The sequence below is a fragment of the Sphaerodactylus townsendi genome, linkage group LG11 (assembly GCF_021028975.2).
Source record: "Sphaerodactylus townsendi isolate TG3544 linkage group LG11, MPM_Stown_v2.3, whole genome shotgun sequence".
Classification (NCBI taxonomy): domain Eukaryota; kingdom Metazoa; phylum Chordata; class Lepidosauria; order Squamata; family Sphaerodactylidae; genus Sphaerodactylus; species Sphaerodactylus townsendi.
Window position 1 is genome coordinate 10,595,586 of NC_059435.1, and position 18,677 is coordinate 10,614,262.

Here is an 18,677-nt window from a genome sequence, read left to right on the forward strand (position 1 = left end):
CAACTCCTCCTCCTCCTTCTGTAGGCCCTGTAGGTTCCTCAATCCCCTGGAATAACATTGAGGGGGTTGGGCTGCAGCAGGAGGAAAAACAAGGATTTCCACCCATGGAAATTCCAAAGGGGATTGAAGCCCATGTACTTTTCAGTTGTTAGACATTAAAATTATCCCTTTTCAGACTTCTTAGAAACTAAAATGTCTGGCATTATAGGTTTGCTATGGAATACAGATCAGTGCCTTATTATCTCAAATCTCAAGTCACAGCTTCTCGGAGCTCTCTCAGCCCCACCCACCTCACAGGGTGTTTATTGTGAGGGGGGAAGGGCAAGGAGATTGTAAGCCCCTTTGAGTCTCCTATGGGAGAGAAAGGGGGGATATAAATCCAAACTCCTCCTCCTCCTCCTCTTCTTCTTCTTCTTCTTCTTCTTCTTCTTCTTCTTCTTCTTCTTCTTCTTCTTCTTCTTCTTCTTCTTTAATAATCAGGTTGTGTCCACCAAATTTCAGGTTTCCATAAAAACCCATAACCAATTTTGATACATCCCTGAGTGAGTGAAATTCAAAGCAGAGTTATTTCCAATTACGTCCATTACAGTCAGTAGAGTTATAGGGGTGTGATTCCATGCACTTTCTATGATAGAAAGAAATAAACAGCCCACTACCTCAGGTTGGCCATGCACCATTACGAGTCATATTGAGGCATTTTAATGGTTGTCTACAGATTTCTGAAAGAGTACCAAGGTTATACGCAGAGATGATGATGTACATAGCACATACCATGTCATAAAGAAAGTTAGCGAACCAGTACGTCTTGTAGCCGAGTCCAGACATATGCTGCAGTCGCTTTGCACCGGACACCCTGTCTTTAACAACTGAGCTTCCAATGGAGGCAGTAAGGATTGAAAACCCCAGTACAATGCAGAGTGCCACTCCACACTGACGGACATTCTCCATTCTGGGATTCAAAAGAAATCAGCACAAATTAAACAGGTCTAGAGTGACTTCTTGCCCTTGTATTCATGATCCCATCATAACTGCTCAGCAAAAGGGATCAATGTGCCCTCTCTCAGACCCAGACACGGAATTAAACCACACGTTGCCCCTTTATGCATAAACTGCTTACCTCAGGGTTCTTCAGTGGGGTCTCCTCGCATTTTTCTGCTTACACATGAGGAGCCATTCTCTGGCTGCCCCAGAGCCAGCTTGCTGGTCTCAATGGGCCTCTGCCGTTTTTCCTAGTTTTCATGACTCCACCCATCAACTCCTCTTAAAGGCACAGATCTCACTAATATTTTTTTTTGCCATCAATTCCCAGCCAACTTATGATGACCCCATAAAGTTTTCCAGGCAAGAGACATTCAGCGGTGGTTTTCCATTGCCTGTCCTGAAGTTCGTTGGTGGGCTCCAGGGTTAACCAGGGTTGACCATGCTTCACTTCCAAGATGTGTTGAGATAGGACTAGCCTAGGCCAGTTGTGGCAAACCTATGGCATTCCAGATGTCCAGAGACTACAATTCCCATCAGCCCCTGGGAATTGTAGTCCATGGACATCTGGAATGCCATAGGTTTGCCTATGGGGCTGATGGGGCTGATGGGAATTGTAGTCCATGGACATCTGGAATGCCATAGGTTCGCTATCCAGATCCATTAATTATTCCTATTAACTATTCAAAGTGACATCTGTTTTGTACACATTTAACTTTATACTCACATTTTATCTTCGTCCAGCAATGCTCCTCCATATGGGCAACTGTACAGAGTGATTCCTATGAATATGAAAAGAAACGGTCACAATCCAGTTGATGCTATGAAGCCATAGAATAAACTGATCTCCATATAACATTCCAGTTGGTATAGGAGAAATTGGTATGAAATTCATACCAAAGATGCACTATCTATCAAACTTGACTGCACAGAGTCTCAAAGCATGGCTTTATACATTCCCAAAGTTCATTACGCTCTATGAATTCCTTGGGAAGAAATCTTGCTGACAATATTCAATGGCTGAACCTGCTTAATGGTGTAAAGCTGAAGTTAGGGAGCCAATGAGAAGTTGCAATATTATCATTGCTCCCTGTCTGATGACCTCAGTACACCTCTGAGCAAGCAAACGTGCTGGCAGGGGATTATGGGAACTGTAGTCCATAACATCTGGAGGGCCGCGAATTTGACACCTGTGGCCTAGAGCATCTCAGACAAGTGTTTGCCTAGCCATTTCTTGAAGACTGCCAGTGAGAGGGAGCTCACCACCTCCCTAGGCCGCCAACTTTGCTGGTGAAGTACTTCTACCGTTAAAATATTCCTAATATCCAGCCAGCACATTTCTGCCTATAATTTTGCAAGTCTTATATATTTTGCTGCCAGAAACTCCCCGCCCTCGCCTAAGTGACAGCCGTTCAAATACTTGATGGGAGCAATCATTCTCTCTTCAGCTTCCTCTTCTCCAAACTGAACATTACAACGTCCCTCAGCCTCTCCTTGTAGGGCTTGGGGACCAGGCCCCTTATCATCCCAGGTTGCTCTCCTTTGCATCCATTCTATTCTGTTCACATCCTTTTTGACATGAGGCCTACAGAATTGCACGTGGTACTACAGGTGCGGCCTGACCAATAGGACTTTGACATCTTGTGATTTGGATGTTATGCCTCTGTTGATACATCCCAAGTCTTCTGCATCACACTGACTGCTCAAGATCTTTTCTGCTGCTACATCACACTGATTACTCAAAATTAACTTATACTATACCTATTCGCCAAGAACTTGTTTCATATACACTGGTACCCAGACGTGAAGGAGCAGCAGTGGCGTAGTGGCTAAGAGCAGTGGCTAAGAGCAGGTGCACTCTGATCTGGAGGAACCGGGTTTGATTCCCAGCTCTGCCGCTTGAGTTGTGGAGGCTTATCTGGGGAATTCAGATTAGCCTGTGCACTCCCACACATGCCAGCTGGGTGACCTTGGGCTAGTCACAGCTTTTCGAAGCTCTCTCAGCTCCACCCACCTCACAGGGTGTTTGTTGTGAGGGGGAGAAGGGAAAGGAGATTGTAAGCCCCTTTGAGTCTCCTACAGGATAGAAAGGGGGGATATAAATCCAACCCCCCCCTCCTCCTCCTCCTCCTCCTCCTCATCCAGTATGTATGCTTCCCATTTTTGTTACGGAGATGTCAAAACATCCATTAAAAAAATTACGCCATTTACTCTATTGATATTGCTTCCTTGGCCAACTGGCCATAAGCAGCATCACACTGAAACAACCCTTTATCACCCCCTTTTATATTTAATTATTGCCAGCAACAATTTTGCAACTAATAACGTAGCCCTTTTATCAGCATTAAATAGTAAAATCTGAACTAGCGCAGAAAGGTAGGGTTTATAAAATCTCAACGGTCCTAAAATTTCTTCCTGAAATTATTCCAAAAGCAACAGGACAAAAGAATGTTCCAAAGTCTAAGTGTGACCGTTCCCACAGTATTCCTTATTCGGGTAGAATGTTCTACCTGAATAAGGAATACTTGCATAATAGTTCTTGGTGACCATTGATGGAAAGGCTTTTAACCTAGCCAGCGTATACATACTACTAGATGCGAAAGATATCATGGATTAGAAGTCAAGGGAACTAAGCCAAGAGTTGCTACTGAGCACCCACATTGTGCGACACGTACTTCCAGAACTCAAGGATTTCACAACTGACTTGATTACTTTTATTCCATATGTACTATTTGGATTAAACAACTGCATCCTATTTGCGATAACCTTTTTTCCAGGTAAATGTTAACGAGTCCTTTCCAATAAAATTTAGCAGCCCCTTGAAGTGACGTAAGGTGATTTTTGATGCCCATATTGGGCCCCTGTCCAATTTCCACCTGTCTTCCATTCCTGGTTGAGGGGCTGCGGTGCAGAGAATGAGCAACAGCTCAACCTGTATAAAGGCCCAGGTTCAATCCTCAGCATCTCCATTTAAAAGGATCAGGTTGGAACAACCGTCCCTCTGTCAGTGGTGAGGAACTGCACGAGAGTTCCCGACTGCTGCGCAGAACAGAGCTGCCTGCAAGAGCTCCCCCTGCTGGCAGCCTCCCGAACTGCATGGCACCAATACAGTGTCTGCGCGACCTCATGGCTTACAGGGAACGCTGGGTTAGAGGTGATTTGAAAGACCTCCATCAACCATGGAGTGTTGACGCCAGTAGACAATATTGACCTTGATAAATGAATGGGCTGACTCAGTATGAGGCAATTTCATGTTCTCATGTGCACCGCTGAACCCAGTATTAATAGCTGTTCAAAGGGGAGGGCATTATATAAAATAGGACATCTGCTTCTCAGCATTTGAAGAGGACAAGAGAGACACATTAGGCGATGTATTGCCAACGGATTCATTTAGTGCAGACGATAATAAGGCTCACATAAGAATTTTAGTGTATATTATATCCACTCCCCTCTTTGGTCAGCCATCCCAGTTGCCATGGCAACCTAAATTGACTGGTATCTAATCAGGTTTTAGAGCACACCTGTGGATTTTTCAGCGGAATAGATTTCTCAGTATGCTAGTCTCTCCCACATAGCATATAAATATGTGCATAGCAGCCTCCGTGAGAGTTTAAAAAGTGAAGGATTTTGTATTAAAAAGCAAAATGCCTCTCTCTGATGAGCAATTAGAGCTGTTGGTGTATTATGCACAACTATCGGGTTTTTTTAAACACAAACTCTTGGATCTGAAACCTTAGAAACGGCACAAAAATGATAACAAAACTATTAAATGGGGGGGGGGCGTTTTGATCAGAAAGGAAGTTTATACCCTACATATTTCATGTCCGTTGCACTGTAAAGTCTAGACAGGCTTTTGCTCCTGCTGGTAATGTGAAACAGACAATATGCAGACAAAATCAGACAAAATCAGACAATCAGACAAAAACAGAAAAAATCCTCAGAGCCATTCCATACATCTTTCGACGAGCGAATTCCCAGTACGCTGATTTGGCTGGCCCAGCCTGACCTACTCTCAGAAGCTATGCAAGGTTAACCATGCATAGTACCTGTATGGGAGACCACCAAGAAAGGCCAAGGTTGCTACAGAGATGTAGGCAATGCAAACCATCTCAAAATGTTTATTGCCTTGAAAACCTTATGAGGTTGCTATCGGTTATCTGAGGCTCGAAAGCACTTTGCACACACACACACACAACGACACCGATTTCCCCTGAATTCATTCTATTTTTCTCACTCAATTGTTTACTGGGGCTGTTTTTGCATGCCGAAATTGCCCCTCTGTTGGCACAGGGAATGCCCTGATGCAATCAGGAGTTTCGCACAGCCCTCGGGGCTGTAGTGCGGCTGCCACGTTTGTGCCCCAGAGCCGCCCCACGACAATGGCTTTGGTCCACGAATTTCCTGAACTGCAAAGGTGGAGGTCCTTTTGAAATGCCCCTTTGTTGCTCTGGAGCACAGGTGTCAGACTCGTGGCCCTCCAGATGTTATGGACTACAGTTCCCACAATCCCTTGCCAGCATCATGCTGGCAGGGGATGATGGGAACTGTAGTCCATAACATCTGGAGGGCTGCGAGTTTGACACCTATGCTCTGGAGGCTTCCACCGCCGTGCAAAACTCCTTTGTAGCAGAAACAGGACCAGTTTTCCCGCCTCGTCACTCTGGCACGCTCCACCAATGAACAGGCACTGAGAAGCAGCACCCTCCCCCCTTGCAGTGAAAACAAAACAGAGGGAGAAACCTAGGGCAGAAAAGCAGGCACTGTGAACGGGAGGGTGGCGATTCGTTCACACACACCAGGATTTCAGATTTACATTTTAGACAGGAGGGTGGTGGAGGACGGCAATCCCATTGCACAAGCAAGGATTTTAGATGGGGGGGGGCGAGGGCGGCAATTCTCAGCGCCTGACTTGTCATGTACAACTAAAATAGTGAAAGTGAGTGGGGGGAATGAGGCGAGATTCAGCCAATCCAAACGCAAGAAACGGAGGCTGCCCGCGCATGCGTGAAGGAGACTGTGGAAGAACTCGCAGTGCTTGTGGTGCTCAGGGGAAAGCCCCAGGCTTGTGGGAAACCATTCGGGGCTTCCCTCACCGGCCCTGAGTCAAGCGAACGACAGAGCCGGGCAGCAGTGGGGAACTACAAGCAGGGTGAGATGCCCCGCAACAGGTACGCTCCCTGGCTAAGCCATGGAGCATTAGAAAGTGCAAAAAACAGCCCGTGAAGACAATAGAGAAAGAGAGACTAGGTAAAATCAGAGGAATTCATTGTTCACTTTTATGGAGCATTTGCAAGCAGTGTCTGAAGATAAGAAATATGGGTGCGTGTGTGTAGAAGTGAGAAACGTGACGTGCTTTGTTGATCGCTAAGACAGGAACCTTGGATATACCCGTCCCCGGGTTAAAACAATGCCCCCATGGAAACGCTCTTAAAAGATAATGCAAATGCTGCCGAGGAGTTTATTTGGAAGCAGGTGCTTTTAACTAGTTTAAATCTTTCGGCAGATTAATCATCAGAACCGCGGAGAAAGTGCGATTAAAGCGCTGGAAGATGAAAACAAGAAGCGCCGTTTGCAGCCGGAACGTTGCTAAAAATAACACCGCTCTCCGAGGATCAAGGTGGGCTCACCGTAGGTGGTCCCAGGATGTCTGCCTTCGACATCTCCCCGCTCGAATAAATGCTTCCCCTTGCAGCAATTTCCATAAACAAACATTCCCTTTTATGTCAGGGAGTTGGGGGGGAAGGATACGCGCCCCTTTATTTGAAGTGCAAATGCTCCCTGCCACACCAATTAGATTAAAAACTTCTGGAAACAGGAAGACAGGAGCCCGTGTCTTGCGTTGCCTTCTGAGGGTGGGATCCACCTGGGTGAATCCTCTCCAATAACCACACTGGACTCTTTGCTGGGATAAACATTTTGGCCATAGCCATTTTATTAGCCAACCAAAACAGAAGCGTGAGGCGTAGCATGGGTCTTGATCTGGCCTGTCTGCTTCATAGCGAAGCTCCAATGGGTGGATGCTCTGTATTGGACTTCGCTCCGCTGAAGGGCTCTGCTGGGCGGATGCCCCTGGCAAGAGGTGATCCTCATTTGCCGGTTCGGCAGGGCGGTTGCCTCTTGCCGCCATCGGCACTTCCAGATCATTACCCATGCGCCCCCGCCGAACGGCTATGACAGAAACATGCAACAACCGAATAAACCCAGGGAGAGGTCAGTGGGCAAATCGCCGGCTGGCCGAAGCACACGGCCAGAACAAAGGAGGGCTTTCCCCTTGAAAGGGTCAATCCGCCCTCCCCTCCTGGTGACGTCAGCCCTTGCCCAACATGGCCCGGGCTTCGCTTCCGCCCTCAGTTACGCGGAAGCGGTCACCTTGGCTCCACCCGTCCCACCCCCCAGAGGCAACCGCAGCCGGTGGGTGGTTCACAGCTGTCTTTCCGGTACTACTTGGCTCACTTGTACATCGTGGCACCGCTTTTAAGCATGCTGCCGCCTACGAGACAGTCTTGTTCCATTCATGCTGAAAAGTTCCCCCAGTATTTTCCAGATGGTGATATTTAACAGGACATTATCATTCCGAGAGCGCCGCGAGGTATTTTATAAAGCGTTTTACAAGAATAAGGCCATTAATTTTTTGACATTTTTATCTTTTCACAACGTAACAAGGCCTTCAACCATAATGTATCATTTACAGCCGGAGTTTTTTGGATACCGTCCCCCAAATACCTTCGGTTTCTGAGGCTGCTGCATCTGTTCAATTCCAGCTAAAGGAAAGCAGGTTGAAGAGACTGGGGACGTTCTTGAAGGCTGTCACGTGTTTCTGGCTTGGCAGGGCCGAATGACAAGACATTTTTAAATGGGCTGAATCTGAGTTCCCGGGACGTTGTTTTTAAAGCCAACAGAGCCCTATTTTAGCTTCGGAAAATGGTAGAGGGGGGGGGCAGGAGACGAGGCTCAGTGGTAAAGCATCTATGTGTTTTTAATGCATTAGGCCCCGTGTTCAATCACCAATGTCTCCAGTTAAACAGACTGGGCAGGGAGTGCCATGAAAACTCCCCATTCATGACTCTGGAGACCCATGACCAGTTTAAGTAGACAATACTCACTTTTAAGGAGTCGGTGCAAGCCAGCTCCATGTGTTATTGAGTATTCAGGCCAAAAGCTGGGATGTCATTGTGTATGATCCTGTCTCCCATACATTCACTATAGTGGGCAATTCACGGTCCTTTCTGCACAGCACAGATAAAATGTCTTGTAAAGGTTTTAGAAAGAGCCATTTTTCCTTTTTTTTGTTCGAATGGCGCAGAAAAATGAAATGCTACCAGTGGGAATGGGTCCTTTTACCATCTTTTTCTGCTGCTTCAGAGATCCTCCATTCCAACTGTCATTTGCTGAGAGGTTTCCCAGGGCTGTTTCCTCTGTTTGCATTGCAACCGGCTGCTTTTTCAGCTAGTAAAGTACGTGAATAAACTTAGGCCCTTTCCGCACGGGCCAAATACAGTGCCCTAAAGAACGGCAAAAACGCAGTCCCCAGGGAGCTGTTCGCATGGGAGGTGCAGCTGCTTCGCAGCCGCGCCGCCCTCGCACCTCCCCAGCGGCGTGAAGCCACCATTTTCCCTCCTCGCTCCCCGAGCGAGGTTTTGGGAAAACAGCGGCTTCCAGCCACTGCTGTGCAAATAGCAGTGGCTGGAAGGCACCATCCCTTTCCCCTTTTGCCCGATCGACCTACCATTTCATGACCGTCAGTCTCATACAGAGTTGAGGCTCCTTGCATACCCCCCTACCCCGTGAGATCTTCCTGGAGCGGTCAGCCGGGTAGGTAGGCGTGTCCCCTGGCCTCGGCAATGCACCGGACAGTCGCAGAGAAGGTAGGTCGATCAGACGACGGTGCTCCACGGTCTTCCCGTTCATTACCAGGACCGTTCATGCGAACGGTCCCGGGGGGGGTTGGGTCAGCGTCATGTACGCCGACCCAACCCCCAGCGTGGCCATGTGGAAACGGCCTTAGTTTTTCCTGTCAATGATGCGCCCTTGTCATTTTTTTCCATTTTTTGTTTGTTTTCAATGATACTTCTTGGAAACTAGGAAGACGCAATATGAGAATTGCATCTGATTCTCACATTGTAGCTTCCAAGACACATCACTGAACACAAAAATTTTTTGAAAAAAATGACACACGTACATTATTGGCAGGGAAGACGAAGTTTATTCATGCACTTGATGAGCTGAAATAGCTGCTGGCTGCAATGTAAGCGGAGGAAACAGTCCTGGAAAACTTTTCAGCACATGGCAGGCAGAACGGAGGATCCCTGGCGGAGTATAAAATAGCAGGGGCGAGTGGCAGAGAAGCCAAAGTGAGAACTTTAAACTCGGGAGAGAAAAATAATGTTGTTTCCTGGTCTTCACACAGCAAGTAGGAAATGTCTTCAACCCATTGGGGGTGGGGGGTGGGGAGGATCGCTGGTTTAGCATCTTCAAAAAAAATCCCTGGTTGAGCAGAAGTAAAATGTCTTGGAGAAAAAGCTGTGCAAACTTCCTCCCCAAAAAAGCTTCTTTTAACATCTTCAAGATGTTTTATTTGCATCGTGCAGAAAAGACCAATATCCTACCATTTTGTGTATGGCAGGCACCCAGAGCTGTCCTTTCCTGTAACTCTTCCTGCCCCCCAGAATTCTCATGTGTAGGGAACAATTGTGAGAGTTAGTGGGCTGGAGGGACAAAAAGAAAATGGACCTCTTACCTTAGTGGAGTTGTGCATATGGAAGAGGAGAGAGGAATGATTTCAACTCCTTGTCCTCCTCAGTATAGGCCTCCCCACCCCCTAACTTGCACAATGGTTCCTCCTTGTGGTTCCACTACTTTCCCAGGGATCAGAAAGGGCTGTAAACACAGAAGGATGCTGGAAAATGAAACGTTCCACACACAAAACAGTAGGATGTTGTCCAGAGGCGTACCTAGGCAAACCTGAGCCCCCGGGCAAAACCTGAGTTGGGTGCCCCCCCCCCACCCATGGGCAGCCACCCTGAGCCTCACCTGCTGATTGTCCTGGCACCCGGCCTCCCTCCTCTTCTGACTGACTCCTGGCTGGCAGGCGGCAGATCCACATTAGGTCAGTAGCTAAGTCCACGCCTGGCTGGCCAGGAGGCGGTGTAACTGGGGCATGAAAGCGGCGGCCTCATTTGTCTCGGAGCGCCACCCCCGCCATCCAGGTGCCGGGCCGCAGCAGGAGGGTGAGCCTCTCAGATCTCTCAGGCCGTTCTTCACTGGTGCGCCGCTCGCTTCCCACCCGCCTCCGCCTCCTCTGAAAGTCCCTGCTAACGGACGGCCCACGGCCCCTGCCCCCGGGAGTAGCCGTTGCCGCACCCCCCCGGGGTCCTCCACATCATGCGCCGCGGCGCCGCCTCTGCCGTCCGGGCTGGCCCGCCGCCCGCCTGCTTCCTCAAGGCCTGCACTCAGGCCTCCCGCCCCAGAGCAGCAGCAGCTGCCGCCGCCGCCGCCACCGCCAACCTCCGCCTGGGAATCCCGGCGCCGCCTCTGCCGGCCGGCCGGCCCGGCCCAGCCGCTTCCTTGGGGTTGCCCTCCTGCTGTGCGGCCCTTGGGCAGCGGCGGTCTGAGAACCGTGAGGCCCAGCCGGCGGCTGCCGCTCGCTTCCACCGCCTCCGGCTCCTGCTCGCCTTCTTGAGAGCTGCACAGAAGGCGAGCAGGAGCCCACCCCCCCCCCCCCCCACCCCCCCCCCCCCCCACCCCCCCCCCCCCCCACCCCCCCCCCCCCCCACCCCCCCCCCCCCCCACCCCCCCCCCCCCCCACCCCCCCCCCCCCCCACCCCCCCCCCCCCCCACCCCCCCCCCCCCCCACCCCCCCCCCCCCCCACCCCCCCCCCCCCCCACCCCCCCCCCCCCCCACCCCCCCCCCCCCCCACCCCCCCCCCCCCCCACCCCCCCCCCCCCCCACCCCCCCCCCCCCCCACCCCCCCCCCCCCCCACCCCCCCCCCCCCCCACCCCCCCCCCCCCCCACCCCCCCCCCCCCCCACCCCCCCCCCCCCCCACCCCCCCCCCCCCCCACCCCCCCCCCCCCCCACCCCCCCCCCCCCCCACCCCCCCCCCCCCCCACCCCCCCCCCCCCCCACCCCCCCCCCCCCCCACCCCCCCCCCCCCCCACCCCCCCCCCCCCCCACCCCCCCCCCCCCCCACCCCCCCCCCCCCCCACCCCCCCCCCCCCCCACCCCCCCCCCCCCCCACCCCCCCCCCCCCCCACCCCCCCCCCCCCCCACCCCCCCCCCCCCCCACCCCCCCCCCCCCCCACCCCCCCCCCCCCCCACCCCCCCCCCCCCCCACCCCCCCCCCCCCCCACCCCCCCCCCCCCCCACCCCCCCCCCCCCCCACCCCCCCCCCCCCCCACCCCCCCCCCCCCCCACCCCCCCCCCCCCCCACCCCCCCCCCCCCCCACCCCCCCCCCCCCCCACCCCCCCCCCCCCCCACCCCCCCCCCCCCCCACCCCCCCCCCCCCCCACCCCCCCCCCCCCCCACCCCCCCCCCCCCCCACCCCCCCCCCCCCCCACCCCCCCCCCCCCCCACCCCCCCCCCCCCCCACCCCCCCCCCCCCCCACCCCCCCCCCCCCCCACCCCCCCCCCCCCCCACCCCCCCCCCCCCCCACCCCCCCCCCCCCCCACCCCCCCCCCCCCCCACCCCCCCCCCCCCCCACCCCCCCCCCCCCCCACCCCCCCCCCCCCCCACCCCCCCCCCCCCCCACCCCCCCCCCCCCCCACCCCCCCCCCCCCCCACCCCCCCCCCCCCCCACCCCCCCCCCCCCCCACCCCCCCCCCCCCCCACCCCCCCCCCCCCCCACCCCCCCCCCCCCCCACCCCCCCCCCCCCCCACCCCCCCCCCCCCCCACCCCCCCCCCCCCCCACCCCCCCCCCCCCCCACCCCCCCCCCCCCCCACCCCCCCCCCCCCCCACCCCCCCCCCCCCCCACCCCCCCCCCCCCCCACCCCCCCCCCCCCCCACCCCCCCCCCCCCCCACCCCCCCCCCCCCCCACCCCCCCCCCCCCCCACCCCCCCCCCCCCCCACCCCCCCCCCCCCCCACCCCCCCCCCCCCCCACCCCCCCCCCCCCCCACCCCCCCCCCCCCCCACCCCCCCCCCCCCCCACCCCCCCCCCCCCCCACCCCCCCCCCCCCCCACCCCCCCCCCCCCCCACCCCCCCCCCCCCCCACCCCCCCCCCCCCCCACCCCCCCCCCCCCCCACCCCCCCCCCCCCCCACCCCCCCCCCCCCCCACCCCCCCCCCCCCCCACCCCCCCCCCCCCCCACCCCCCCCCCCCCCCACCCCCCCCCCCCCCCACCCCCCCCCCCCCCCACCCCCCCCCCCCCCCACCCCCCCCCCCCCCCACCCCCCCCCCCCCCCACCCCCCCCCCCCCCCACCCCCCCCCCCCCCCACCCCCCCCCCCCCCCACCCCCCCCCCCCCCCACCCCCCCCCCCCCCCACCCCCCCCCCCCCCCACCCCCCCCCCCCCCCACCCCCCCCCCCCCCCACCCCCCCCCCCCCCCACCCCCCCCCCCCCCCACCCCCCCCCCCCCCCACCCCCCCCCCCCCCCACCCCCCCCCCCCCCCACCCCCCCCCCCCCCCACCCCCCCCCCCCCCCACCCCCCCCCCCCCCCACCCCCCCCCCCCCCCACCCCCCCCCCCCCCCACCCCCCCCCCCCCCCACCCCCCCCCCCCCCCACCCCCCCCCCCCCCCACCCCCCCCCCCCCCCACCCCCCCCCCCCCCCACCCCCCCCCCCCCCCACCCCCCCCCCCCCCCACCCCCCCCCCCCCCCACCCCCCCCCCCCCCCACCCCCCCCCCCCCCCACCCCCCCCCCCCCCCACCCCCCCCCCCCCCCACCCCCCCCCCCCCCCACCCCCCCCCCCCCCCACCCCCCCCCCCCCCCACCCCCCCCCCCCCCCACCCCCCCCCCCCCCCACCCCCCCCCCCCCCCACCCCCCCCCCCCCCCACCCCCCCCCCCCCCCACCCCCCCCCCCCCCCACCCCCCCCCCCCCCCACCCCCCCCCCCCCCCACCCCCCCCCCCCCCCACCCCCCCCCCCCCCCACCCCCCCCCCCCCCCACCCCCCCCCCCCCCCACCCCCCCCCCCCCCCACCCCCCCCCCCCCCCACCCCCCCCCCCCCCCACCCCCCCCCCCCCCCACCCCCCCCCCCCCCCACCCCCCCCCCCCCCCACCCCCCCCCCCCCCCACCCCCCCCCCCCCCCACCCCCCCCCCCCCCCACCCCCCCCCCCCCCCACCCCCCCCCCCCCCCACCCCCCCCCCCCCCCACCCCCCCCCCCCCCCACCCCCCCCCCCCCCCACCCCCCCCCCCCCCCACCCCCCCCCCCCCCCACCCCCCCCCCCCCCCACCCCCCCCCCCCCCCACCCCCCCCCCCCCCCACCCCCCCCCCCCCCCACCCCCCCCCCCCCCCACCCCCCCCCCCCCCCACCCCCCCCCCCCCCCACCCCCCCCCCCCCCCACCCCCCCCCCCCCCCACCCCCCCCCCCCCCCACCCCCCCCCCCCCCCACCCCCCCCCCCCCCCACCCCCCCCCCCCCCCACCCCCCCCCCCCCCCACCCCCCCCCCCCCCCACCCCCCCCCCCCCCCACCCCCCCCCCCCCCCACCCCCCCCCCCCCCCACCCCCCCCCCCCCCCACCCCCCCCCCCCCCCACCCCCCCCCCCCCCCACCCCCCCCCCCCCCCACCCCCCCCCCCCCCCACCCCCCCCCCCCCCCACCCCCCCCCCCCCCCACCCCCCCCCCCCCCCACCCCCCCCCCCCCCCACCCCCCCCCCCCCCCACCCCCCCCCCCCCCCACCCCCCCCCCCCCCCACCCCCCCCCCCCCCCACCCCCCCCCCCCCCCACCCCCCCCCCCCCCCACCCCCCCCCCCCCCCACCCCCCCCCCCCCCCACCCCCCCCCCCCCCCACCCCCCCCCCCCCCCACCCCCCCCCCCCCCCACCCCCCCCCCCCCCCACCCCCCCCCCCCCCCACCCCCCCCCCCCCCCACCCCCCCCCCCCCCCACCCCCCCCCCCCCCCACCCCCCCCCCCCCCCACCCCCCCCCCCCCCCACCCCCCCCCCCCCCCACCCCCCCCCCCCCCCACCCCCCCCCCCCCCCACCCCCCCCCCCCCCCACCCCCCCCCCCCCCCACCCCCCCCCCCCCCCACCCCCCCCCCCCCCCACCCCCCCCCCCCCCCACCCCCCCCCCCCCCCACCCCCCCCCCCCCCCACCCCCCCCCCCCCCCACCCCCCCCCCCCCCCACCCCCCCCCCCCCCCACCCCCCCCCCCCCCCACCCCCCCCCCCCCCCACCCCCCCCCCCCCCCACCCCCCCCCCCCCCCACCCCCCCCCCCCCCCACCCCCCCCCCCCCCCACCCCCCCCCCCCCCCACCCCCCCCCCCCCCCACCCCCCCCCCCCCCCACCCCCCCCCCCCCCCACCCCCCCCCCCCCCCACCCCCCCCCCCCCCCACCCCCCCCCCCCCCCACCCCCCCCCCCCCCCACCCCCCCCCCCCCCCACCCCCCCCCCCCCCCACCCCCCCCCCCCCCCACCCCCCCCCCCCCCCACCCCCCCCCCCCCCCACCCCCCCCCCCCCCCACCCCCCCCCCCCCCCACCCCCCCCCCCCCCCACCCCCCCCCCCCCCCACCCCCCCCCCCCCCCACCCCCCCCCCCCCCCACCCCCCCCCCCCCCCACCCCCCCCCCCCCCCACCCCCCCCCCCCCCCACCCCCCCCCCCCCCCACCCCCCCCCCCCCCCACCCCCCCCCCCCCCCACCCCCCCCCCCCCCCACCCCCCCCCCCCCCCACCCCCCCCCCCCCCCACCCCCCCCCCCCCCCACCCCCCCCCCCCCCCACCCCCCCCCCCCCCCACCCCCCCCCCCCCCCACCCCCCCCCCCCCCCACCCCCCCCCCCCCCCACCCCCCCCCCCCCCCACCCCCCCCCCCCCCCACCCCCCCCCCCCCCCACCCCCCCCCCCCCCCACCCCCCCCCCCCCCCACCCCCCCCCCCCCCCACCCCCCCCCCCCCCCACCCCCCCCCCCCCCCACCCCCCCCCCCCCCCACCCCCCCCCCCCCCCACCCCCCCCCCCCCCCACCCCCCCCCCCCCCCACCCCCCCCCCCCCCCACCCCCCCCCCCCCCCACCCCCCCCCCCCCCCACCCCCCCCCCCCCCCACCCCCCCCCCCCCCCACCCCCCCCCCCCCCCACCCCCCCCCCCCCCCACCCCCCCCCCCCCCCACCCCCCCCCCCCCCCACCCCCCCCCCCCCCCACCCCCCCCCCCCCCCACCCCCCCCCCCCCCCACCCCCCCCCCCCCCCACCCCCCCCCCCCCCCACCCCCCCCCCCCCCCACCCCCCCCCCCCCCCACCCCCCCCCCCCCCCACCCCCCCCCCCCCCCACCCCCCCCCCCCCCCACCCCCCCCCCCCCCCACCCCCCCCCCCCCCCACCCCCCCCCCCCCCCACCCCCCCCCCCCCCCACCCCCCCCCCCCCCCACCCCCCCCCCCCCCCACCCCCCCCCCCCCCCACCCCCCCCCCCCCCCACCCCCCCCCCCCCCCACCCCCCCCCCCCCACCACCCCCCCTTCCCCCCCCCCCCCCCCCCCGCCCCACCCCCCCCCCGCCCCCCCCCCCCGCCCGCCCCCCAGCCCCCCCACCCCCCACCCCCCCCCCCCCCCACCCCATTGGACTTGCGGGAAGCCTACTACCGGGTAAGAATCGCCAAGGGCTATGAGCACCTGACGGCTTTCAACACGAGGTTGGGCCAGTTCGCCTACCGCGTTTTACCATTCGGGTTAAGCGGCGGGCCAGGCACTTTCATGTGTCTGATTAATGAGGTGCTCCAGGACTTTCTGTTCAGGGGGGTGGTGGTGTATTTGGACGATGTATTAATTTACTCCCAGTCGGAGGAGGAGCACGTCGCAACTGTGCGAGCAGTGCTTCAACGGCTCCTGGACAATGACCTGTTCGTGAAGCTTTCTAAATGTGACTTTCATAAGGAGCAACTGGATTTTCTGGGCTACCGGATCTCCAGCCGGGGGTTGGAGATGGACCCGGGTAAGGTGAATGATGTGGTGCAGTGGCAGGAGCCCCGCACCAGGCGCCAGATGCAGTCATTCCTGGGCTTCGCTAACTTCTATCGGGACTTTATACCGGAGTTTGCCCGGCTGGCGCTGCCTCTCACCGATTTGTTGCGCACGAGGGGGAAGGGGCCAGGGGCGACGAGGCCATCGGTCCCGCTGCTGTGGTCGACGGAATGTGAGGCGGCATTTCGGGTGCTCAAACGTGCCTTCACGTCGGAGCCCCTCTTACGCCATGGAGACCCGTCCAAACCATTTGTCGTTCACGTTGACGCTTCTGATAAAGCTATGGGTGCGTCTCTACTTCAGAAGGGGGAGGATGGGAGGCTGTATCCCTGCGCATATCTTTCCCGCAAGTTTTCAGGGGCGGAGCGCCATTGGACGGTTGGTGACAAGGAGACGGGGGCAATCAAGTGTGCTCTGACTGCCTGGCGGCACTGGCTGGAAGGAGCGGCCCTCCCTTTCGAGGTGTGGACCGATCATCGCAACTTGGCGGTGCTCCGTGCCCCGGGGAAACTGTCTGCCAAGCAGCTGCGTTGGGCCGACTTCTTCTCCCGCTTCAAGTTCACTCTGCATTTCCTCCCCGGGAAGGCCAATTGCCTGGCTGATGCATTGTCTCGGCTGCCGGATCCTTCCCTGGGGGACCCTACTCCGGTCGGGACGGTGTTCTCGCCATCTCAGCTGGGCTTGGCAGTCGTCACTCGGAGTCGAGCGGCGCTTCGCCCCAGCTCCCCGGCCGTCCCCGCCTCAATGGAAGAGATCCTGCGGGGGGCGGGGGCACTCGAAGTGCCACGGGATGAAGGGGGTGACCTACTGGAAAAGCGGGGGGAGTTTTGGTGGAAGGGGGAGCGATTGTATGTACCTTCAACAGCGCGCCTTCTGGCGCTGCAGGGCTCTCATGATGTAAAGACAGCGGGTCACTTTGGGTTTGTGAAAACTTTGCATTTGGTCCGTAGGCAATTTTGGTGGAAAACTTTGAGGGGAGATGTGGAGGCCTATGCCCCCCACCAATGTCATGCTCTCTCTCTGAAGTCCATTTGGTGGGAATCAAATGGGGTGGGGATTGAAGGATATAATTGCGGGATCTAAGCAGAAAGCTTAGATTCAGCTTTATCTGTTACTCTACGCGTTGTAGAAATAAACTGCTTTGGGACTTTCCTACGGTCTCTGTTATTTCCACGTTCGAGAGCCTGACAACTAAGTGGTGATTTTGCCATGTGATTTTTGCCTTAGTTACGCCCCTCCTCTCAGCAGTAGCGCGCAGAACTTGAAGCAGTCTAACAGGAGGTGCACCAGCGTGCGCCTGCGTGCATTTGTTTCCCGCCGAAAGACCAGCAAAGTGGCTGCGTCCTTGCCACAGCCCCGCCCAGGAATACCCCGCCCCCGGAATGCCCGGCCACATCCCCGTCATGCCCCACCCAGCCCCATTGGCGCTACGCCACAGTTTGAATCCCACCACCATGGGAACCTGTTACTAAAATTTTTGGATCCCACCACTGCATGTGAGCAGGGGATTCGCCACCCCCATCAGGGGATTGGCAGCTTGACATGCAAAATAATGTTTTCTGAGGGCATCATCTCAGATTTTTCTGAGAGACTACTATAACATGAATCTAACTCAGACACCACACTTTCTCTGAATCCTCTCAGAAAACATTTTTAGTTTATTGTTTATACCCACCCACCCTTTTCCCTTCCCATTCCTATAATTTCAGTTCGTGGCAGTATTTATCTGAGGATGCAGTTTACGTGTTGAGAGTTTTTGAAAGGAAATTGGACTATTACACTAAGAGTCAAATACATCTCTAAAGATAATCTATGTGGAATGCTACCGCATTTCCCCCCTGTGTTGTTGAATTGTCTCCAGCTCGGAGTCATAAATGATCTTCAATACTTTATGTCTTCTTCTTGAATGCTGCTTACTGGATTTATGACCCTGGCTAATTATTGATCGGTATTATCGTTTCAGCTAGGAAAGAAATTACCACCTCACAGTCTCATTTTAAAAAAAAAAATCTTTCAGCATATGAAAAAAAGCAATTCTGGGGAAATTGGCTCAAACCATTTTAACTGAAACTTTAAAATAGCAAAGTATGGCATACATTGCCTTGCCCCTACGAAACTTACAGCCCAATCCAGATGGGAAGGGCAAATACTCAAAGGCAGCAGTGGACGGCCATGCCAACATGCTTTCCCCCTCCATCAGCACAAGGGGTACCCCTGGCACGGGCAGCTGGCTCTGCAGCTGTGAAAGCCAGAAGTCTGGACCCCCACGCAGCATTGCTGGCATCTGCTGTCACGGGCTGGGTTAGGGTTAGGAGGACTAGGTTAGGAGGACTGGGTTAGGGTTAGGAGAACTAGGAGGACTGCAAGCTGGGGGGGCTGGAGGTGAGCTCTGGGCCTGTTCTGGGGGTGCTGGCTGAGCTGGCCCTGGAGGTGAGCTCTGGGCCTGTTCTGGGGGTGCTGGCTGAGCTGGCCCCGGAGGTGAGCTCTGGGCCTGGTCTGGGGGTGCTTGCTGAGCTGGCCCCGGAGGTGAGCTCTGGGCCTGGTCTGGGGATGCTGGCTGAGCTGGCCCTGGAGGTGAGCTCTGGG

General features: G+C 61.7%; 1 protein-coding gene across 1 annotated transcript in view; it reads right to left on the minus strand.

Annotated features, from left to right (window-relative positions):
• The window catches only part of ABCA13 (ATP binding cassette subfamily A member 13), a 155,970-nt gene that overhangs the window by 97,745 nt on the left and 39,548 nt on the right, over positions 1-18,677 (minus strand). The window contains exons 6-7 of the mRNA XM_048511828.1: positions 1,706-1,760; positions 772-949 (exon numbers count right to left, since the gene is read on the minus strand). Coding sequence (XP_048367785.1) covers positions 772-949; positions 1,706-1,760 — 233 coding nt within the window. The remainder of the gene's footprint in view (positions 1-771; positions 950-1,705; positions 1,761-18,677) is intronic.